At 33.5% G+C, this 25,334-nt stretch overlaps 1 protein-coding gene across 4 annotated transcripts in view; it reads right to left on the reverse strand.

Annotated features, from left to right (window-relative positions):
* Positions 1–9,850: 9,850 nt before the first annotated feature.
* Positions 9,851–25,334, reverse strand: part of LOC128222986 (sushi, von Willebrand factor type A, EGF and pentraxin domain-containing protein 1-like) — a 28,308-nt gene continuing 12,824 nt past the window's right edge. For 2 of the 4 annotated variants that reach the window (XM_052932205.1, XM_052932206.1), the window contains exons 6-19: positions 25,066–25,176; positions 24,624–24,701; positions 23,999–24,098; positions 20,766–20,857; positions 18,460–18,702; positions 17,783–17,971; positions 16,697–16,788; positions 16,334–16,460; positions 13,875–13,964; positions 13,376–13,471; positions 11,952–12,119; positions 11,498–11,682; positions 11,123–11,282; positions 9,851–10,366 (exon numbers count right to left, since the gene is read on the reverse strand). In XM_052932205.1, the coding sequence (XP_052788165.1) occupies positions 10,188–10,366; positions 11,123–11,282; positions 11,498–11,682; positions 11,952–12,119; positions 13,376–13,471; positions 13,875–13,964; positions 16,334–16,460; positions 16,697–16,788; positions 17,783–17,971; positions 18,460–18,702; positions 20,766–20,857; positions 23,999–24,098; positions 24,624–24,701; positions 25,066–25,176 (1,910 nt within the window). In that variant the 3' untranslated portion in view covers positions 9,851–10,187. The remainder of the gene's footprint in view (positions 10,367–11,122; positions 11,283–11,497; positions 11,683–11,951; positions 12,120–13,375; positions 13,472–13,874; positions 13,965–16,333; positions 16,461–16,696; positions 16,789–17,782; positions 17,972–18,459; positions 18,703–20,765; positions 20,858–23,998; positions 24,099–24,623; positions 24,702–25,065; positions 25,177–25,334) is intronic. The other 2 variants (XM_052932207.1, XM_052932209.1) reach the window with 2 other exon arrangements.

Here is a 25,334-nt window from a genome sequence, read left to right on the forward strand (position 1 = left end):
CCATAATTGTTGTTAAAACTAATGTTATTATCGGGGTTATGAACATAATTGGGCTGGTCAAAGTACGCATGGAGTCCTTCCCACTTAAACCACCACGACTGTGTTCATGCGCCGCAATTTATTCCAATTTACTTACATAATTGAATTTCTATCTTTGCGGCTTCTTAAACAGAAATAATTAATAAACTACGATACAAATTGTTTTTTGTAATATATTTTCAATGATTTAACAATTTATGCTAAATTAAAGAATGTTCAAAGTTCAATGAAATAGAAAGATTACATACTTATAAGAATGTGTTTGCTGTTAATATCATACATTACATGCTGGTGTATTGTTGCATGAAGATGATTATCTGTATAGACTAATGTACTTACTTTTCGTAGTCATCTTGAACAACTTTATTTATTTTGTCTCCCTAAACTTATAAAATTAATTGATAACGAAGTCATTTGATTTGATAATGTTTACCATGTTTAATTAAGAAATATAGTTCAGTATATTTTGTGTTTGCTGTTAATATCATACAATACATGCTGGTGTATTGTTGCATGAAGATGATTATCTACATAGACTAGTATATTTTGTGTTTGGTGTTAATATCATACAATGCATGCTGGTGTATTGTTGCATGAAGATGATTATCTACATAGACTGATGTACTTTCTTTTCATAGTCATCTTGAACGACTTTTTTTTTTGTCTTACTAAACTTATAAAATTAATTGATAACGAAGTCATTTGATTTGTTAATATTTACCATGTTCAATAAAGAAATATAGTTCAGTATATTTTTATTATTTTTCGCTAAAAAATATACACACAATTTGTAAAAGGTTTAAAATAAGTTTTGAAATGCAGTCAACAAGCTTTTTGTTTATATGCATGCTATAGAGCAATACTTATTTGCAATACATTATTGTCTGTAGATGGATTTACTTCTTAAATTCTTGTTATTAACGTGAAACACACATTTAATGTTTTCTATGGAATGCCATTGTTATTCTTAGGCATTATTTTTTTATTCATTTACAATAAGTATTTTTTGTCTGTTTACGTGTACTTCAGACTTTACGCTCTCTTTATATTTTGTCAAAAGTCCTCTTATAGATCTATAAACACAGACAACTTTCTTTATAACTGGTACAAATTCAGATATACAATGTCCTCCATACACACTATCATATGATTACTCATATATATGCCTATTGCTTTCTTTGCACTCTCTCTTTCTTCCACTTTCAGTGTAGTGGTGGTGTGGTTCTGGATACTTCACGGTCGTACCTTGTTTGTAACATTGTGTTGCCGAAAACACTAGCATTTATAATTTTTATTATTTCAATTACATGAATAGGCAAACAAAATTCGGCGTTTTCCAAAATGCTAAATATAGGAACAACAGCCGTTTCCATCTTACTGTGAATCTTTTTTTCCTTCTGAGCCTAGCAAGTGACGTAAGTAATGTTTACTCTTTAAGGTAAAATCTCACAGCTACATCTAACTTAGGTAAGCTTGCACGTCAAAGATTCCAAGTTAAATTTGATCGAAGAGCAATTTCACATTAAGTCACACGGCAAGTGAAGCGTTTAGTACATATGCAAGCTTCACAAAACATTGTTTGTGCTTTATGTTTTCCATGGTAGTTTTAACTTGGTTAAATATTTTTCTTTCACTATCAGGCGATATTCACCCTAATCCAGGTCCCGGTTCAAGACTCGACACTTCCCCTGGTAGTTCATATAGCGATCTGTCCACTAATCTTTCAACTTTTCTGTGTTGTCCCAACTACCTTTCTATTATGCACTACAATGTTCAAAGTATTCTACCGAAACTAGATTTATTGTCAACTGAACTAAGTTTTTTCGATATCCCCACCTTTTCTGAAACTTGGTTAGCTGATACAATCACAGACGACCAAATTCTAATCCCTGGCTTCTCAAGACCAGTTAGGCGTGATCGAGGGGAGATTCATATGGTGGCGTTGCCGCTTATATCAAAGATGGTATCAATTTTAAAAGAAGGGATGGTTTTGAGTTAATGGCACTAGAGTGTCTCTGGCTAAAAGTAAAGATACGCACATCTAAACTAATCGGTGTGTTCTATCGTCCTCCTAACTCTGATAATAACTATTATAGCCTTATTGAAGATTCTATAGGTTTGGCAAGAGAAAGTGGTATTGAGGATATTATCATTACAGGTGATTTCAATCTGAACACTGTTGTCGATAGTTCGGGGCGCAAAATCAACTCTTTATCACAACAGTTTGCCATTGAACAATGCATTTCAGATCCAACGCACTTTACAGAAAATTCTTCCTCAATTATCGATCTCTTATTTATTTCCAACTCAAACGCCTTAGTCCATATCAGAGTTGGAGAGCCATTTCTAGATTAAAACATTCGTTTTCATTGCCCTATTTTTGGAATTTTTAGATACAATAAACCGGTTAAAAAGGTTACTCGGCGTAGAATATGGAAATACGACAATGGGAACTACACGCAATTTTGCCAGAAGCTTTTGGATACTGATTGGTCACCAGTTAGAAATACAAATATTGATTTGTTCACCTCTGATTTTACTAAATCAATTGTTGATATTTCCAACAGCTGTATTCCCAACAAGGTTATAACTATCAATCCTCTTAAATCTCCTTGGATGAATAACGACATTAAAATAAAAATTCGACAGCGTAAAAGAGCTTATAGAAAGATCAAACACACTAACAATCCAATACATTGGACTAAATTTCGAAAATTGCGTAACGAAGTTGTCGCTCTAATTCGGAGTTCAAAATTGAAATAATTTGAATCCCTTGCTTTGAAACTTAAATCCAGTGAACTCAGTTCTAAGGACTGGTGGAAAACACTTAAGTCATTTATCACTCCGGTTAAATCACGAGGCATTCCTCCACTACTCAACCCATTAGATGGTCAGTGCGTTGCAGACGACCAAGGCAAGGCCTAAATCCTTAATGATTTCTTTGTTCTTCAGACCTACGTTGACGATTCAACTCAAGTATTACCTGAACTTGATTTAACTAATGATGATGCTAAACTTGATTCGATTATTATCGTACCTTCCGAAGTCAAATATGCTATGAGTAGTCTCTCGGTTGGTAAAGCATCTGGACCTGATGGCATTGATAATCGTATTTTACTTGAAGCTTTTTCAGAACTTAGCCAGCCTTTGTGTGAATTGTTCAATGCTTCTTTAACTTCTTGTGTTGTTCCGTCTAATTGGAAATATTTAAATGTTTGTGCTGTCTTTAAAAAGGGGGATCCTTCCAACCCATCAAATTATCGCCCAATCTCTCTTTTGAACACTATGGAGAAAGTCTTTGAAAGAATTATATTTAAACATGTATTCAACTTTCTTCGTGATACCAGTTTTTTACTCGATCCCAATCCGGCTTTCTACCAGGTGATTTTACTGTCAATCAGCTTACCTACCTATATAATAGTTTTTATCAAGCTCTCGACAATGATCTTGAAATACGAGTTGTCTTTTTTGATATAAGTAAAGCATTTGACAAAGTTTGGCATCGTGGTCTACTATATAAACTCGAGAAGGCAGGCATATGTGGGCACTTACTGTCTTGGTTTTCCAACTACTTAGAGAATAGGCGCCAATGTGTGGTTATTCCGGGAACCACTTTGGCATTAAAATCAATTGAAGCTGGAGTTCCCCAGGGCTCAATTTTGGGTCCTCTTTTATTTCTTATATACATAAATGACATAGTAAACGAGATAGATTCAAATGTCAACCTATTTGCTGATGATACAAGTCTATTTGTTATAGTGGACACCCCCCAGACTGCAGCTTTAAAACTACAGACAGATATAAACAAAATATATATTTGGGCTGATAAGTGGCTGGTAAAGTTCAATCCCAACAAATCTGAATCAATGGTCATATCTCGAAAACGTAACCAACCCATTCATCCGTCTGTGTACATGTTTGACACTGAAATCCCGTTTGTTGAATCTCACAAACACCTGTGTATTTTTCTTTCAAATGAGGGAAATTGGCATACTCACATTAACTATACTAAAGAAAAAGCTTGGTCTAGAGTAAACATCATGAAATCTCTACGCTATCAACTGGATAGGAGGTCTCTGGAGGTTATTTATTTTTTCTTTCATAAGGTCAATCTTGGAGTATGCGGATGTCATCTTGAATAATTATACACAGTATGAAAAAAACGATCTTGACAAAATTCAAAACGAATGCGAACGCATTGTTACTGGTTGCACTCGCCTTGTTTCTCTGCTTGGAAACAAGACGTGAAAAACACAAGCTTTTCCTTTTTTACAAAATGAAAAATGGTCTCTCTCCTGATTATCTGTCAAGTTTGGTTCCTCAGACAGTCGGTCAAGCATCAACTAGATCACTTCGAAACGCATCCAATATATCTAGCATTCGTACACATACGTCACTCTATATGAATTCATTCCTTCCTTCATCAATCTCAGCATGGAATAGTCTCCCAGCTGAAGCACAAAACATTGACACTGTCTCTGGTTTTAAAGCGTACCTTAAGTCGGATAATTCCAAACCAAAAACTCTGTTTTATTATAGGAAACGTCGATTACAGATCATTCACACTAGCTTATGGAACGAATGCAGTTCACTGAACCATCACCTTTTTGTTATATATTGTGTCCTCATCCCTTTGTGCATGTGGAGTTCAGGAAACAACATATCATTATCTTCTTATCTGTCCCCTTTATACTGAACAAAGGAGACTTCTTCTCAACTCTGTGGAGGCTTTGACTAACGCAACGCTTCGCAATTTACTAGCGAAAACGCTATTAGTTTGTGCTTGTAGAGCGATTGCACCATGGAGATATCTTCCTTCTGAACATGCATGCGACGTATACATTTGTTTTATTGAAAAAATCTTGTAGATCTGAGCTCGTTTTCATACATATGTCTCAATCCGAAATCCGCTAACCTTCATAACTTGTGAATGATAAAGATTGTATGAAATTTTAAAATATTTAATATGTAAAAATAAACGACCAAAAGTGAATTATTTGTTTATAATGTGTATTATAAGAGTACTTGAACACGTTTTTTATGATTCTCAGTCCAAGAGATCAATCTAGGGACCAATCGCTCGAATATGGTAGCTCGAATGGCCAAAAATGCAGTCCAAATACCAAGTAACTGTGTATTCAAGAGGAACGAGTCGCTAGGGAGAAATATTGTTTCATTCAGTATCAATATTTTATCTATAATAACTTCTCCACACACATGTTGTGAAACCGTTAATAAACAAGTGTTTTTAATTAAAAAATAAATCAATTCGTATCAAGTAATACCTACATCAAATTGACTTGGGCCTATTTGTAATTGACCCCCGTATTTTTTAAGAATCTCTTTTTCACTCGAGACTTTAGAGAGCACCATTAAAGAAACGCGAAGATTGCCTGACACTGCCAAAAATATTTAATGATTGATACACCACCTTTTTCGTATTAACGTTTTTCAAGTAAACATCGCGTGTTGTTTACAGTAAAGTTTTTCTTACAATATGATGAGTTAATTTCACTTATGTATATACGAAATTATTTTACTTCCTGACCACAGGTAGCTACACCGTTACGTTTTGCATGAATTTAATACTTATTATCGATTGTTTTTTTTGTCAGAATTTTTTTAACATTTGATATATTTATTTAATTTCTTATGATTTTTTATTCATTGTTTATAAACATCTTTTTATCCATATTGCAAGTATTTATTGAGATAATCATTTCGATTTAAAGTATCAAAGCGCACCGTGGTGCCGTGGAACATATATTGTCATTCTATTTTTAGCAAAACTAGTTCACAATTTTGTGTAACATTGTACTTATGGCTTTGTTTAATAAAGTGTTTAACGGATCCACCGCTTAATATTTTTTCAACTCAAGAAATTAGGTACACAACTTCTTGCTTTTTTTCCGTAAAGTAGGACACATTTTATGGAATTGTTTTAGTATAAATGGCCAATTTCGTCTGTATTCTCCTGACACACGCCCGAACAACAACTGGCAGGTCTTTGACGTTGTCAAAACGTGAGCCTCTCAACTCGTTCTTGATGGTGGGAAAAAGCCAAAAGTCACATGGTGCTAGATCCAAAGAGTACGGGAGATGTTGCATAGTTTTAATATCTGATCCAGCTAGATCTGTCTAAGAAACGACAGACGTATATGGTGGTGCGTTGTCATGATGAAAATAGAATTTGCCGACAAGCTATCATTTTAGATAAAATAAATAACAGGAAATAACAGGAAGTTTAAATTATTTTTCCAAAATAAACAAATGGAGCTCAATTATATTATTTAACGTTTGCACCAACGAGGAAGAACAAAGAAATGTCCTCCAACAGTATTAAAATTTATATAATACACGGTTTGTAATTTTGACCCTTCTGCCTATCAATATTAACACCTCAACTTCCATCCCTTAAATGAACTGCCTTTCGGCATTTGCGTTCATCAATCGATGAACGCAACATCTTCGGATATTTTCGGATCGCAATTCCTTGCATAACAATATACATGAAAACTATTGAACTTGTTATTGTTTGTATTGTGTCAGCAGGTCCCGTAAAATATAAATCAACATTTTAGAAAGTGCTAATTTATAAAATTTTAAACGTTTTGTTGCCGAAAGTGTTTTAATTTTAAAGCGATTTTAAGTGGCTGATATTTTCCCGCGTTATTGTGACATCATTTAAAAAAATGTTTCCGGTAACAGTCGAGTCATCCTATTTACAGAATGGGTAAGAAAGAAGTACTGAAAGGTAATCCGAAATGAAATGAAGTATTTGTTAACGTTTCTTGAATAAAATAATGAACCATTGGTGTAAATATAAGGAATGAATTCGGACTCTACACACTTAGACCAGCCCAGTTGCGTTCATACCCCGATAATGACATAAACCCCGCAATTCATTCCTTAAATAAATACATAGGATACCCAATATATACAGAGGAAGTCGTGTCACGGGAATGCACCAATACAAGCTAATAATATCATACAATCATCATAATTACCTCCCTTTAACAATAATTGCTAAAAATATGATATACAACATACGCTAATTTGTGTAATGTTTCAGTAATGTTTGATTTCAAAAACGTATTTATGGCTTTCAAATAGTTTCCATTATATTAATGCCTGAGAGTCGAGTCGAGAACTTATTATATAATTATGCTGCCTAAGCAATGCTTACTTGTCCGTTTTCTTACTGTGTTAACTGTCCTATCACCATCAATATATTTCTGCGCAATTAAACAGATGACTATTATCAGAAATAATTAATTCCTTTTGTACTCAACTCAGAGTAAAAGAACTGTTAAAATTAGCATTATTAGCATTGAAATGTATGGGCTGATTTTAATGAATTTCAAGAAAATGTATGCATTATTTCTCAAATAATTTACACTTTTACGTTTCCCATAATCAGCTTACACAACATAAATAATGACGGCTTGTATTTATTTTTACGTAGACTGGCTTGCAGCCAGGCTTTCGGGAAAATTTTGTTCTATTACTAACCTCAAAGGCAGATCGTATTTTTCCAGACACAGTTAATTTGAGTTCTGTATTGAGGCAAGGGCTGCTACATACCAAACCAGTGCGTAAATATAATTAAATGAAGACAAAAAAAAAATTGCAAGTTTCGACAAATATAAAAATACTAGAAATTAAAACAAATATAAAAAATACAAAGTTCGCCTTACAAAGAGAAATGGAATAGTGATGCTGCCTTCTATATTTGAATGACTAAAAACTCAACGATATATACGCGGATTTCACATAGCAGAACGAATTAAATAAGGATGTTCTATTTTTTGTTTATAGCATTTGACATATCAAACAATGATCTGAGGGGCCTCCTGAAACATATATGATTTGTGGGTCAAATAAATCTAAGCAGAACCTTTAGGTAAAAATATTGGAACAAAACAACAACTCGGACTTATGGACATTTGTTTATTTCAAATTTAGGGACTAGTAGTAGTAGTAGTAGAAGTAGTAGTAGTAGTGGTAGTGGTAGTGGGAGTGGTAGTGGTAGTGGTAGTGGTAGTGGTAGTAGTGGTAGTAGTGGTAGTAGTGGTAGTAGTGGTATTAGTGGTGGTAGTGGTGGTAGTGGTGGTAGTGGTGGTGGTGGTGGTGGTGGTGGTGGTGGTGGTAGTAGTGGTAGTGGTGGTAGTGGTGGTGGTGGTGGTGTAGTGGTGGTGATAGGGGTAGTGGTAGAGATACTAAAACACGAGTTTTTGGTAATCATATTGCATTATATGTCCTTGGGAACAATTGTATATCTGAGATTAACAAATTTGAACTCACACATTGTATAGCATGAACATATAATCAGAAGAACAGCTTTAGTCAGTTATTTCATCAGTTCCTATCTAGCTGGATTTTATCCTACAGATACATTCTCGAAATCACACTGCAATTATTGTTAACCAAGTTTTAACATAGTCAGACGTACAAATGATTTAACTTGGTGTTACTATTTAGTGGTTCTATTTATTTTTTTTTATAAAAACTGTTTTATTACGTAAACCAATAAATTGTTAAAAAACAACAACTCACAAACAAAGTTAAAGTGAAACAAATAATACTAAACACTTTTCGGTTGTTTTTATTATTTTATTTTTTTTGAAATTCGAAATGGGCCATGAATGAGAGCGCCTCCAGGTGGTATGGCCTAGATGTGTATTAATGTTGTTTATTTTCCAATATATTCGCATATGTGTACAATAAAAAGTAGATGCCAGTAACAAATGAATAATGAGTGGGGTTTTATTTCTCCAAAATTGGATTTTACGTCGATTGCCGTACATTTTTCAAACGCGATATCTACTGGATTTGTCTACAAAGTAAGTTTAAAAATAGCGTTGGTAAATTTATTGACATTCATTACGTTGCTTTCATATTCTTACCATACACACTTTATGGCTTTTCAAAAGGACGGGCAGTGCAAGAAAGCATAAACTGCTGCCAAAGAACGTAGACACAGATCATGACAGGCAAACTATTGCGCGCTTTTTTAAAACGGGAGTCAGCGTGTGGGGCGATATGATCTTTAGTCATGTAAAAGGATGTTTATCGGCTTCCTACTTGCTCGTATTAACTATTCTAGGCTTGTTTTGAGGAGTACTGTATTTGCCGATTTTGGAACCATCGAGGTCTAGCCCCTTTAAATGGTGTTTAACATGATTAGTATACTCGAACAAAATATGCTGCTATTGCTACTGTAGGTCCTTCGAATACGGACATTTTTTAACATTGCTATCGTTGATGAGTGTTGAGAACGGTTGAATGAACATCTGTTTCTAGGCGGTAAACCCTTACTATTTTAACAAGTGTATGTTAGGCATTTACCTATTGCCTCTGTTTGGCTGATTGTCCCTGTAATCTCCATTGTGTTATGGAAGCAATTAGACACCATTATATTTACTTTTTTGTATTACCTAAAGAAATGACATCAATTACAAATAGCTATTGATTTACTTTTTAGAGTATTTAATAAAGCAGTCACAAGCATTTGTTTGATTAACCTAAATGAGCAAGAAGTATAAAGGAGGTCAATATCTCTCAGTCAAGCTAACAGACATGCTATATATGCACTTAAAGTATATCATTTTCAAAAATAATACGCGGTATTGACCTAAGTCATATATATCATAAATAAAGGTATCCAAAATGTTTTTTTTTGTATTACTGTACTTACTAGATCGTTAAGTTTGTTACCAAATCACTAAATATGTCGGGTTAATTAGTTAATCATTTCCATGAGTTATCTGCACTTGGTACCGGCTGTCCGAAAAGAAAGGTAACACTTTCATACATCAATAACTTTTACTCGTAATAGTTAAAGGCAGTGACATATGTATCAACGAATTTCTAGAAGTATATTTTAGTCGCAAAAGCATATGCTTGAAACTATGAAATTAAACATTGTAAAAGGATATAAACCTAGAAGATTGACGCGACGTTCATTTGTTTAGTTCAGAGATGACACCACTATGGGCTGGACAATTTTCAGTACCATCTCTACATGTAAAGTTCAATGTTGCAATAACTATTACTATTGCATCTGTAATGATTAAAATACACCAATTTGTACGTATATACATTGTTCATTGTATCACAAGCGCCATTATATGTAATTCTAATTGTACTCAAAGCATATTACTTTGATTGCATGCGACATTAATCGTCCACCCCGTCGCAGTGCACTTCGTAGATGAAAAGTTTGGAATGTAACCTTTGGCACAGTTCGATGAATCCAGGTAGAGTGTGTCGTCGACTATGTAAAAAGGGTTTACATTTCTTAAGCCAGCAGGCGGACTACAGGAAGCTGAAAATATATGTCAAACCCATCTCTGTCTTAAAACATTGAGCATTCCTTTATCATAGTTCATTAAGGCATATATCTAATGTTACGTCTATTATATGTCCTTGGGAACAATTGTATATCTGAGATTAACAAATTTGAACTCACACATTGTATAGCATGGACATATAATCAGAAGAACAGCTTAAACTTAGACCTGTTTCGAGGACTAAAAATAAAGTCACGACGGCTTGTATTGAACTTTTAAAACTGCTGGACAATTTATCTCCAAACAGCGCTTCAGCCGGTGCGGTTTATAAATAGACAGTGTCACATAACATGTTCTGTGCTATTGCTCTTGCAATTGAGTTTTATCGAATTTCTTACAATTTCTATCAAAATGTAAATGTCACAAACAAAAATACATTACAGCTTCGTCTATATTTTGGCAACAACGAGCCTATCAATTATCAACTATAGTAGTAATTTGGTTATGTATTCATGCCCGGCTTAAAGTAAAAGCGTTTTCGTTATTCATTTTTTTGGAACATAGATGCACTAATAAAGCTTCATTGATTATTGTTCATAAAATATATGTACTAAAGAAGAGAAAACAATAAACTTTAAAAAGAATAGCAGAGAACATTTTCTCAACACTTTATATCGTGATCATAGAAAGACTATATTTTCATTCGTGGCTTTGTGAAAATATGTTTTTCTAAAACACTAAATGCTTTCTTTTTTCAGATATTTGGAGCATTTGGAATTGAGGAGCCATACCGACTCGATGAAGAAGGATGCTGGTATTGTCAATTTCACTCAAATTGTGTATAAAATTGTAATATGCACTTCTGGAAACATCTTCAATAAGTACGGATTCCAGTTTCCAACCATCAAACCTGCTGTGAAGGGCCTTCACACCGATTTGAATTTTGTTGATCTGAAATTTTAGTTTAATATTTTGTGGTTTCATATGTTAAAAAAGTGATTGTAAAATGTCGAGATTTACGCAACTTACAAACAATATTTGAGGCCTCCTTTTTAGCAAATATTTTTCTTGCTTTCAGTTTGATGTTAAAAATATTATCGGCATTTTTAAACACTGTAAAAAAATAAAAAGGTAACTTAAATCATTTTTGTTTAAAGAATACCTACCTCTCCGACATCAACAAAATCGCCAACTATAATATCCTTATAACCAGCCTCAAACTTTCCATCTAAGATGATTTTGCCGCTGCTCCCTTTTGAACCGTACATATACAAGTATACCTCTCCATCTGTGCCCTCACCCGTATACCATTTGAAGTCAGCAGTTTTTACAGTTATACGGTACCTTGCTCCTAAAATGGCGAATATCATCGCAATAATAAGTCAAACATGCAAAACATGTGAACGACAAAACATACAGACGATGAATAAAGATATATCATGGCACTTGGTGATTCTTAACAAATTAGGTTTTCAAATTACTGTTTTATTGGTACTTTAATTTTTCAATTAATGTTTGTACCAAAACATGTTGCAACTATATTTCACACACACAAACAAATCATTTAATAGGATATACCCTTTGTTGAAAGTTACACTAGTTTTACGTAAAACGAGATACCTCTCAAACACCTGATTTGCTCTGACCAGCGGCCATTTTCACAAGTTATCTGTCCCTTAAAACTGGGTACATTGCCATCGGAGCAGCTGTCATGAGTAACATTGAATGTGGCTCCATTTCGGTAAATTGCATTATTTCCTTTATCAATCGGAGCCTGACATCCCTCCTCTGAAAAGTAAAAATAACAGTAGTAAAATAGAAATGGGTTATCCAACAAAGCAGTAATCGGATCATTTCAATTATGTCAGTCGGAGCCGGATAAAAGTAGAAAACCGAGTTGTTTTACATTTATGATGGAATATGGTTACTTGAACAGCCCCTACTTCCGCTTACAACATTCAAACTGCATACACACGTTTGTTTTACATCACTTGAGTTATACGTTTACGTAAAATTTGCACTAATCAAACAACGGCTTCAATTGCGATGAATCTAGTGAAATATTGTATATTCCCCGGAAAGGATACTTGACAATCAAGGGTGCCCTGATTCATAATCCGTAACATAAGCGCATTGTGCAATAGTTCGTTTCAAAATAATTAATTGTATAGACTTAAGAATAAGTATGATTCATGTAAGGGTGTCGTATTTTTTTCAGAAAAAATAATTTAAAAAACCCTGCAAAACTGTTGTCAATAAGATAATTGAACGATTCCTTTTCTAATTTAAAATAATTTTCGTATTGAAAATATACTCATGAAATATTATCTGAGATTATTGTTGCAATCAAAGTATAGAACAGAGCTTTTGAAACTATGTATACTTGTTAAGGATTCTTTAAATCAGGTCCTCTATAATTAATGGATGAACTTAATAGAGATAAAATTGATTATCCTATGATTTAGATGGATTATAACAATTACAATAGTTTCCCAATTCGTTGAAACATATTAAGTTATGTTTTGTTTTGGGTTAGTACTATTAAATCGGGTTTATGTTTAAACTTTTTGCTACTGAGCTTGTTTCTGTAGCTTTTCGCATAAACATTGTTTGTACACATACTCCTTTGTACTAAATTGTTTGTTACTATTGTTACTATGCATACAGGTTGACATTGATCATCAAAACATTTGTGTTGTTGACAATGTATATAGTACAAGGCGAAAAACACTGTCTGTAAAAAACAAATCCTCTGTATGGAATTAGTTTCAGGCTCATGCTACTGTTATGCCCCATATTTTGTTGCATATAAGTATAAAACAATAATGAAATAGTATTACTTACAAATATTGCAATAATGTGTACCTATAGAAGTATTGGTAAAGTCCACAAATATAAACATTGCTATGTTTCAATTTATTTATATTTTTTGTTTATGTTTAAACTTTGGATAAGTTTAGAAATTATGATTGTTTTTTTCAGTGACTAAATGTTGTTAGAATTTCCTTTAGTATTAAGACAGACCATCAAGAATGTTGACTTGCCCGTTTGGCACATATAGCCAGAGAATCCTTCTGGACAGCTACACCTACTTGGGGAGGTACATGTCCCACCGTTTTGACATCCACCAGGACAAAGAGCTGGAATATATATCTAAAGCTATAATTTCTAGCTAACGAGGCACGATACCTCGTAAAATGCAAACGTCACTTTTTCATCCATAGGTTCAACTTCGCTGACACTTTTTAATTCAATTATAAGAATTGTTTTAATTTTGTTTTTCAATTCTATCTCTTGATAAACATTTTGTTTTTGTTTTTACCATGGATACCTTAACACAACTTATTTTCGCAGACGACGTTAAATATTATTAAAAAAATACAAACTAAAAACAGTAAATATATATGAGAAACATACGAAATAAATTGAAAATCCAAACAAGTTCATTAGTAATGGTGAAAATGTTCTCATACACGAATACGAATATACATGCAATAACCTGATAAAAGACGTTATACAAAGGCCTATCTCTGTGTTACTTACGTGTTTCACACTGCTCTCCAGTAGAGTTTGGTGGACATTCACAATGCTTATCTCGAATACATGTTCCTCCATACCGACACTCACACTTTGCTTGAAACAGAGAAGTGATAGTTTTAACGAGCCGCTTTTTAAACTCTTATTGTTTAATTTATCGATGTGGTTTATCCTTTTAATCTTTCGAGAAACATTTTATTACTATTTCTTTATCACGTCTTTTTTGACTGAAGATTGTGTCTGTCATGCTTCGCAAATGAAACAAAAATCAGAGGAACAATATAAACATTTGTTCAAGCATACTGACCAATGCTGGAAATTGATTTTAGACCCCTATGATGAGTCATAGCTAAAAATCGCGCAATTTTAACTATTGTAATATGTATTTTTTATGTTGCAATTAAACAAAATCAACAACCATTTTTGGATCAAAATATAATAACAAACTCCTTAAAAATTAGATACACACATGCGATTTTAGATAAAATGACCAACAACTGTGTTTTAACATCATTTTTTGTGACATTTAAAATTTAGCAGACATGCAAGAAAATATTACATTGATGACAACATTTTTCAAATTTATAATTTCTATTGACAAACAGAAACATAGTTTGGAATGTTTAGCTTGAAATATTTTTCAATAGCATGGCTAACACTTTTCATTAAAATAATTCGCTACGTGTCAATTTTATCAATTACAGATAATAAGAGAAGTTTTACTTAAACTTGTGTTGATGTAACAAGAAATCACTAATAACATGAAATTCAAACGAAATATGTCTGATTATATACACCTTCAAAAAACACCTTCAACACAATGTCTGAGCGAGTTCCTTTAGCATAAATCTTAAACGAGACCCTTATCACAAAGCGTTCACGAGCCCACAATCTTAAAGCGTACATAAATCCTTTATCTTGGCAAATTTACCACAAACGTAAATGAGCCCATTCAACTAAAGCGTAAACGAGTCCTATTACGGGTACATTGCGTGTATGAGCCCGTAGAAGAAATAAAAAACGTGCTTGAGCCCCTTCAACACATTCATAGAGGAAGACCATTTACACAAGGTGTGGACGAGCCCTTAAAAAATCTGTGAACGGGTCCCTTTAACATGAACCTTGTACAATTCATTTGTACAAAAATAGAAAAAGGGCACCTTTAACACAAAGCGTGAACGAGTCCTGTTAACACAAAGTTTGAACAAGTCCCTTAACACAAAGCGTGAACGAGTTCATTAACACAAAGCTTACGAGTCCCTTAACACAAAGCGTGAACGATTCCCTTTAACTTAAAGTGTGAACGTGTCCCTTTAACATAAAGCGTGAACGTGTCCCTTTAACACAAAGCGTGAACGTGTCCCTGTAACACAAAGCGTAAACGTGTCTCTTTAACACAAAGCGTGAACGATTCCCTTTAACACAAAGCGTGAACGTGTCCCTTTAACACAAAGCGTAAACAAGTTCCTTCATCATAAAGCGTGAGTGAGTCCCTTTAACACAAAGCGTTAACCAGTCCCTTAACACAAAGAATGAGAGAGTCTCTTAAAACAAAGTGTAGACGAGTCCCTTAAACATAAATCGTAACGAATCTCTTTTACATAAAGCATGGAAGAGTCTCTTTAACATATTGATTGTAACAAGTCCCTTTAATGATAAGAATAGTTTAAAGCTGCACTCTCACAGATTGACCGTTTTGACAACTTTTCTATTTTTTGTCATGGAACGAGCCATTTTTTGAAAAATCTATGAACACCAGTTATATAAGACTGCTGACAAAAAAATTAGATCGTATAATTCTATATTTAAGTTAAAATATTGATGTTTTATGCATTATTAAGTCATAAATCATTAATTTCGAACAGAAATATGAAAATCTACGATCTGATTTTTTGTCAGCAATCTTATATAATTGGTTTGCAGATATTAACGCAAAAATTTGCTCTTTCCAAGACAAAAAATAAAAAAGTTGTTAAAATGGCAAAACTGTGAGAGTGCAGCATTAAGAAAAGTTGATTTGTGCACCATTTTAAAGATGTGAAATCATACAGAACATGACAACAGTTCAACGATTTGGAATCTTAAGATTGTATGCATAGTTTAGGCCCATAACGTGATTTTATGTTAATAAATATAAAACATGCATACAATTTTAAGATTTCAAATTACGTATCGTTGAACTGTTGTCATGTTCTGTATAATTTCATATCTTTGAAATTGTGCACAAATCAAATTGTCCTCAACCATTCTTAGCATTAATACAATACATCACATTAGTTCTGAAACGAAAAACTAAGGCTGAAGATATTTACTCTTACAGCAGATATTGAACACAAGTGAATGCACGTATATGACTATGAGTGTGTTTTGTCGTGATACTTTTACAATATATACCTCCTGTCGTGAAATGTATGCTGTGCCATAGTAGAACAAATACGCTTTAGACTGTAAAGCGGTTTGGTTACCTTTTTTACACGATGGTATGGATGTTATGTTCCCGCGGTAACATTTGATGCGAAATACATGTTCCTCCATGAACTCGTTTCTTCTGTTTTCATACAGAAAGAATCCTTCACTGCATTCTAGTGACACCTTTAATTAATGCAATAAATGAACAAATACATGTGACTATTTGGTATTTTTCTTTTTTCATAAGTTTAGTGTTATTAAATACTTAGAATTTCAACACACCACAATTGTTATTTGTATTAAACCTTTACAAAAACAAAAAGTTAACACGCGCTGCGTAAATTCAATTTGCATGAGTAATAACATGCAAACTTCTGCAAATAATATGACTTAGAAAAAACACAAGAAATGGTACGTACACTGTCGCCGCTCGCAATGGTTGATTTGGGATAAACCCATCTTATCCAATTTCGCAGAACACCATTTTCTATGGTGGGAGTATCACAAGGCTCTGAAATATGATACATTTTAATTATAGAATTATGAACAATTTCCGATCTTTTTGCATTCCGATAGAGATAATGATCAGTATACTCATGTCATTAGTGACTGTGCAAAATATAAAACTGTTCATCGTAGCCTTTTGAACATGTGGCTTAAAGTTCCATCAATATGAATTCATTTGTAATAGTTACTGACCCCACAAACCAGAGTCACAGGGGTAGTGGTTGACGAAATGTGTTGTTACCATGCTGTTTAAGACAACATTCAATAACTAGCATGTTGTATTGTTGAATAGCGTAGTAAGTTACCGCACGTTAGTTATTGAACGGTGGAGTTCCACCAACTTGCTATCTCTTCGGTTCGGGAGGTAAAGTATATAGATATTGCGTGCCATCCCAAAGAAATACTTTGTTGTTTCAAGTATAATTCAGCCTGATGTACCGTAACAAAGATTTATTCGTTATGTTTCATATACCTATATTTTTATTCTAAGAAACTGTACGAATGGTTGTAGATAACAGCATCGATAACAGCATTTGAAAACGTGATACAGTCTATGGACATACGGCGTTTCTGAAAGCTCGACACAGTATAACATGATCATGTCGTAATTTGTGATTTATACGTAACAGAACTAAGTCTTTACTCCAGAATTTCGATTTTATGTGTTTGGAATATGATTTTTGAACTATAAATGCATTTTTTTTCAATTAAAATACAAACTCAACTTTCAATTGGTCTAATTCAAACATTCTGAAAGTCAGTCCAATTTGAAGAAAAAGGGATTTTAATATTTTCGTTGTCAAAATGAAGGCTTCATGGTAAGAAACAGTCATTCAAAATATATTTCAAAAACCGACTCATATACCAAAAAGATGAATTGAGACAGCGTTAAACACATATTTCCATCCTTATTTCATTTAATTAAAACAATTATAATCTTTATTCTTGGAGCTACATCATGTCATACAATTATTTTCCAGTTCCGAATGCTAACTTACTTTCTTTGCAGTGGGGAGTTGTCCCACCAAGTCTACCAGAGCTGCACATGAAATCTGGGTCGCTTTTCAGACTGTGTTCAAAGCCGTTCTCGCACGATAAATGGTAAGACTCTCCATGCTCTACATATTTCGTTTTTGGTTGAATGACCACATTGGGATAGTTCGATTGATCCAATTGAAAACACCTTTCTGGAATATTCAAAGTTTCATTGTCAAACTTTTGCATTTTTGTTCGAGTTTCAGCACTAGACAATACACAGATATAAACTGTTTTTCTGAAACAAATGTTTTAGAGATAAACATGCATAGTATTGCCTCTGTAGATAAAACATTGACTGCATGCTTATTGGATGAGAAATACTCATAAATGTAACAGTACGTTAATGAAAGCATCTTTTGAACGGTCATTTTACTAAAATATGAATATAATGTATTTAAAGCAGAATTTTAACAATACAATATAAAATAAAGTTAAACAGACATTTGATTTCTGCCTTTCTAAAATTAAACGCAACAGATATTACAATAAGGGAACATGTTTATTTACACCTTACCAGACAACAATGTGTTCCCTCCCAGTCTTAGAATCATTGCATATACTATAGATGTTTAACAGGTGTATCTAAAATTAATAAAATAATAATAGCATGATATTTATACTCGCGGGCTTTACTCACTTTCAACACACGACAGCGTGTTTGCATCTTTTTCACCGTCGTATTTCAAAGCTCCGTTCAAGTTCTCCACCTCAACTTTACGCGTGTAGTAATTGTCTCCACCAAGGTAACGGCCATTACTTTGCTTCAGTTCATAGTTCGGGAAACAGCGAATTTTGTAAGTTTCATGATGATCAAGATCTTCCTCTTCGTTTCCCAAATCTTTATATTCACTGTTGTCAGGTTTCCATGGTTTCAATGTCTCTGGGGAGAATTATAACACCGGTGAGTTATGATTAATACATCTTACCCGTCGCAAAAATGAACAAGAATACAGTTAAAACAAGTCTGATTTCTATGAAAAGTCGCTGGAAGTGTTTCGAAATATTCTTGCATCTGAAAAGGGCAGTGCCTCTGTTTATCAATTTAATGTCTACATCACCGCTTTGTTAATTAAACCATTACAGAATAATGTTTTGTGGCCATTCCTCAATCATTATTATAAGTTATTATAACGTTGGACGCCATAAACCTTCGATTCTGAGGTAAGGGGTAAATGTCAAAAGGTTCTGCCCCTAAGTAACGCCTTTTCTAACGTCTATTCCTTAACCTGCCCCTGGTTTATATTCAGATTGATTCCTTTAACTAGCTTTTTATGTATTACATGTATTTGGATGCCTGTTATGATTAACCTGTATAAAGATACAGGTGTTTATACTTTACCAGTCATTTACATATACCAGTCATAATGCTTACTTTTAATATAAGGATACCAGTCCATATACTTCGCCTTTTCACATATACCAGTTTTTATGCTGAACCTTTATAATGGTATCAATCTGTATGCTTAGCCAGCTTACTGTTACCATTCTATAAGCTAAACATGTACAATGATTCCAGTCTCTATTCTAACCTGTATACTGATACCTATCTCTATACTAATCCTGTACAATAATAATGATACGAGTTTATTTCCTAAGCATGTATACTAATATATGTCTTTATACTTAGTCTGTATACTGATACCAGTCTATATGTTTAAATTATATAATGATAACAATCTGTATGCATAATCTGTACACTGATACAAGTCTTTATGCTTTACCTGTAAATTGTTACCATCTTCATTCTTAACCTGCAGCCTTTTACCAGTCTTTATTCTTAGCCTGTATATGATTACGAGTCAATTCGATTGAACTTAACAATGATGCCAGTCTATAAGCTACAAAAACAAACCTATATGCTGATACAAATCAATATATAAATTTAACCTTTACACTGATAACAGTTAATATGCCTAACATGTATAATAATACAATTCTATATGTTTAACCTGTACAATGATACCAGTCCATTTACTAAACCTGTAAAATGATGCAAGCCTTAATTCTTAACCTATATACATGATAGACTTAAGCTTTTTCTTTAAAGATACCAGTCTAATTGTTGAACCTGTATATTGATACAAGTCTTTATGAATTACCTGTACATTGCTACCAATATAAAGTAGTGTTGTGCCGATGATCTATTATAATCGACAATTGATCGGAAAGGCTTACGTCGGCGACAATCGATAGTGAAATTTAAATAATCGATTATAGGAACTAGGGACGTAACCGCTACCAACTACCAGTAAATATTTTGTCATGCAAATATGTTTTATTTCTGGTAAATGCTACTTAATGCTGAAGTGTTAAGGTGTTACTATGTTATCTAGTCATATTCTTATCAAGCCAGTAAGTCACTACATTACCTTATTACACATTTTCTCTGTAATTTAACTGTTAAAGGATTGTTTCTCAACTTCTCGTGTTTGTGGTTTAAAATTATTTTTTTAAAACATTTAACCGTTTACTTCTTACAATGTAAGAAATTAGTTTTCTAGTGTTCTTGTAAAACATGTAGAATATTCACCTGCGTGTTTTACTTGTTACTGACTTATTATTAAAAAGAAATTGATATCTTTCTTTGCATTTATTTTGCACATGTATACACTACTAAATGTAGTGGTCTCATGTTCTGTAATAGTTACTTGTAAACACTAAAGGATAGTTGCGTTCTGAATAAATAATGTAATTCATACAAAGAAATTGTACAAACACTATTGTAAGGGAACAATAAATATGATGACCAAAGATAATTAAATAATGATTGAATCGATTAATAATCGATCATTGATCGGTTTCATGAACCGATTATCGATAGTATTTTCTGTCCGATTCCCAACACTAATATAAAGTTTACCAGTAAAATGTTGCCAGATTTTGAATAACGCCCATCTTAACCAAAGATGTTTGAAAATGTGACTACATCTAGATTGTACTCACTGTAACAATCTAAATTGCTCGTCCATTGAAGACTACCAAGACATTCGACTGTTTCCACTCCACCTTTTCCAACGGTGTAGCCGTCATTGCAACTGCAAGTAGAGTCAATTTTCTTATATGTATATACAATACAAACAAGACGAATGTTGGCGCAAGAGACCAAAGGTGCGGCTGAATAGGTTTAAATGCGAATGCATATTTTTCATCATAATCAGAATGAAAGTAAACATGAGTCTGAACGTTCCTATAAGTGAATGAAATAAGCGACACTTTAGGTGGAAAATGTTTCATACATATAAGGTCGATAGCAGGTGCGTAGTCGCCTTATGTCTGCAATACGCAAAACACAATGTAAGGCAGATACATGCAGTGTTTAAGATAAAAATAGGAGTGACTATACATATGCATATCGGAATAGCATACTTGAGTTGTCTGTAATATACCTTATTATAAACTCTAAACTGGTACAAGCCAAGAGGCCCGTTAACATGTTTTCGGCGAACGTTCCCCGTTAGTAATGTAAACGCTGCGTTACAACGGAGATCAGATTCCTGAGCGCACTGCAGGTATGCACGTAGCCCAAATACTTGTACCTTGGCGGATTTTTTTAGATTTTGTTCAAATTGTTTAGTATCAAAAGTGGGAAGTTGTTCCGATCAGGATTCCGGGTTAAAGCATATAGCGTCTATAAAATATCATAAAAACAAGAAATATGACCAGATAATGTTATTTTATATTAGTTTCGTACACAAAAAATAAATATACAACTTATAATTATGAGTTTGACGACTTTTTTCATTTCATTCTGTCAAAACATAACGATATATACATAAAGGGCACCTGCAAGGCTTCAGGGCACAGTTTTAAATCGCTCGGAACATTTCGGCCATGACCGAGTTGTTACGATTGTATAACGAGGTCTATCTCGAAACTTTACGATTGTATCGAGTTGTTCCTTTTCGCATAATTGTTGTCTGTGTCAGTCAACTTTCGTTTTATTGGAAAGATAAACAACTTGTTTTAATGCATTAAATGCTTGTTTAGTGCAAAATAACATTTCACTTACATGGTAAAATATGAATATAACTCTTTATGATCAATTTCAGCCATAAAATACTTCACTTAAAACAATTTCAATATTTTTAAACACCCCCGTTTTTTGCACATTCCCGTTTAGACGTTAGGGATCAAAAGAATCCCGTATAACACGTCTATTATTTTAGATTAGTATGCGCGTGAATATGTAGCAATTTTCAAGGAGGATGCGTTGAGTTGACAAAAGTCGGCGCAATGAAATCAGAAAAAAAACGTGCACGTACATAACCAAAAAAGGTTATTATTTGAATGATAACATGTTGGGTATACATACATTCGAAGGACATTATGGTTGATAATATTGATACAATAGTTTAAGCCCAGAATTATAGATATTCTAGTGTTCCCAAACAAATCCTCCGGTACAAACTAAATTATACCAAACATATACACACGTTACTTCGGAAACAATAAGAGTCATTGGTCTAATACATGCATTTCAATTGCATGAAATTAACCTTTCATTTGTACCGGCATGGGAAACCCCAGTTATGTAAATTCCGGGTTTTATGTATTGTACTTTTGTTTTTGTGAACACATTTTACCCTTATGAGTAAATAGAACGGGTATAAAAATACTATGCATGAAGATAGAATTATAATATCCAGTTCATTCTTTCGAATGACATTTTAAAAACAAACAATTAAAATCAATGTTAGTTTTTCAAAACTCGCTTTTTTGCTGCTCGCCAAGGGATAATACTGCGTAGGAGGTTTAGAAACATAAAATATAATGTAATAGTACCGCGTAACCTTCACCTATTTTTGGGAAAGTTGGTATTTAAAATCAAAATTTTCAAAAAAAAAAAATGATAATTAGGGCTATTACAAATGTATAATTTAAGGTTTCATTATCAATTAAAGTGTACATTTTTATAAAACACACTGAACTTCACATTTTATCGTGCAACGTGGAAAATATTGAAAGCATTGTTCTGCAATTTATGAACTGGTCCCTTAGTTGGAATAATCCTTGAGTAATATCAAATATCAACTAAGACAAGGGCGCCGACTAATAATAATAACCACTGGGTCTGACCGGCGAGTAGTCACATTACAGAAAGCAAATAAACTGGTTGAATTTCGGTCAAGTCGTCTGATTTTTATTTCGTTATAAAAGATGTTTATATCGGTGGTTTATCTATACTGACATTGAAATGTTTTATTTACAAAGAAGTTTAAGCAAAATTGAAGGAAATGTATTCTTACTAAGTTTTAACTTTCCTTACAGTTTGCAAGTCATCATATACTCATGTCCATTGGACACTTTAAACATGTATCATTTAATCTTAAATTGTAAGACACGGTCCGGAGACCGCATCTTACAATTTAAGGTTAAAAGTCTCATCTCGGTGATAATCATGGTCAAATACACGGTTTCTATGTTGTCTAGATTGTTTAAATCTAATAAGGTAGGGAACAATAGATATCCTTTTTCACCAATGCCTATTTGCTATAACATTTGAATTATAATTCAAACAATAAGAACTATTTTGAAAAATATTGTTAACCTATAAATATTGTTCTCGGTCATCGGATTCGGACCCATTTATTTACCGAAATTTAACCCGGGGAAGTCGTTTAACCCGGAAAAAACATGGATAGTATTGATGATGCAATTAAATGCTCATATAGCGTCAGATTTAAAATCAAAATGTTTTAAAGATATCTTAATATTGCATTTTATACGATAATCAGTTGCTTTTGTGTGATTGTAATTCATTGAGTATTATTTCTACATTTAAAATAGCCTTTATCGGCTCCTGCTTGTCAATGACAATTCTTGCATAATAATGTTAGTATATACTTACACAAGATGTATGGTTATGGGACTGAGTCGCATTAAACCCTATTCTTGTGTTAGTACATACGTTCAACCTTAAGCCATTTCTTAATACACTTTAACATTTCAAATTAAAGCGCTTGTAGTGCCAAATGGAACGGAAAGTGTGTGGAGATGTCTCAGTTTGTCTCAGAAATTTCAGCTCATAATCTTCTTCTCAAATGTTGTCATTCTTTCTGTATTTAACCATGAATAAAATGCGCAATGTCAATACAATTATGGTTGCATCCTTAAACTAAGGGCGCACCGAACATAATTTTATGAAGTAAGTTACAATTTGTTTATAACTAACTTACTTTACATGTGCATACGTGTATCTCGCCCTGTCGCCTATGTATTTAATCTCTCCGTTTTCTACCCTTCCGTTTTCTACCCTCATATCGGGGCATCTCGGCACTGGAATGTCATACAGTTTTACATCAGTTTTTAAGATAAATACAACAATTCAAAACTCTGCGATATGATGCTCGCAAGCGGAACACAATTTTGTATTGTTCAGTGTGTGTTTACCACGTGGTAAATTACGTTATAAATGCTACGCCTAAAGGCAACATTTTGCTTCGAATGATGACTTAAAACAAAGATAACTTTTTTTATTCACCGTTTTAAATGAAACAAAGGGCAGTCTATGCGGCTTTAAGAATCTTGCCTTCGTTCTATTACCGGAGTTTGATAAGGTGATTAGTTTCGCCAAAGACTTCGACAAACCTGTTTCCAAAATAATGTCTTGACAGTGTTCCATCAGGCGGCAGTTTTGTGATATGGTTTATCGAAGTGTTTAAAGAAACTAAACTCTTTATCAAACTCCAGTAAAAGACCAAAGGCGTGGCTATGTTAGCGGCGAAGACTGCGCTATGTTTCATTTAAAATTGTGATTAAATAGTTAAGTACCAATTACTTGAAAACTTACATCTTACTTACAATCACAAATTGGCCCTGTGCCACTCCATGACTTGTTTGCCTGACACGTTCTAGCGGATGATCCTTTGAGAACGTACCCTGTTTTTAAAATCCAAGCAACAGGTAAAACTATGAATATGATGTTAGAGAATGGAATTCTCTGCACGAGATCATAGATGTTAAGAGAGTCTTATTATATAGATATGATAGAGTATATATTTGTACCATGTTTGAAACTTTTTCCAATCATTTTATCAATAGATTAAAGTAACTCGTTCATTCTAAAGGGACAGATTTATCAAACAAGATAACTCGATTGAAATATATAACAAACGCTTCTCTCAAAGATAAAATATCTGCCTTATACATTACAAGCTGTAGTGACAGCCCCAGTAGCCAAACACTGGACGATGAGCCTGTTTAAAGGTACACGGTCAAAGCCCGGCATGCTTGTTGCACATACCACTGTTACAGTAATAGCGATTGGTAATTCCAAATGTGTTTTTCTCCTGTCGGTAGGTCTCTTGAACAACCCGGCCGTTGGCCAGGTACGATTCATCTGGACACCGCACAGCTGAAAGAACGTAACAATTCAAAGTACAAGATATAAGACACAAAATACGAGAAACAAAATTCAGTAGACACTATTGCAAAAATGTTTAATCAAGATACAAGATCCAGGATGATGGAAATCATAACAGATAAAATATGTCCATATTCCATATGTTTAAA

The sequence above is a fragment of the Mya arenaria genome, chromosome 17, assembly GCF_026914265.1.
Source record: "Mya arenaria isolate MELC-2E11 chromosome 17, ASM2691426v1".
NCBI lineage: Eukaryota > Metazoa > Mollusca > Bivalvia > Myida > Myidae > Mya > Mya arenaria.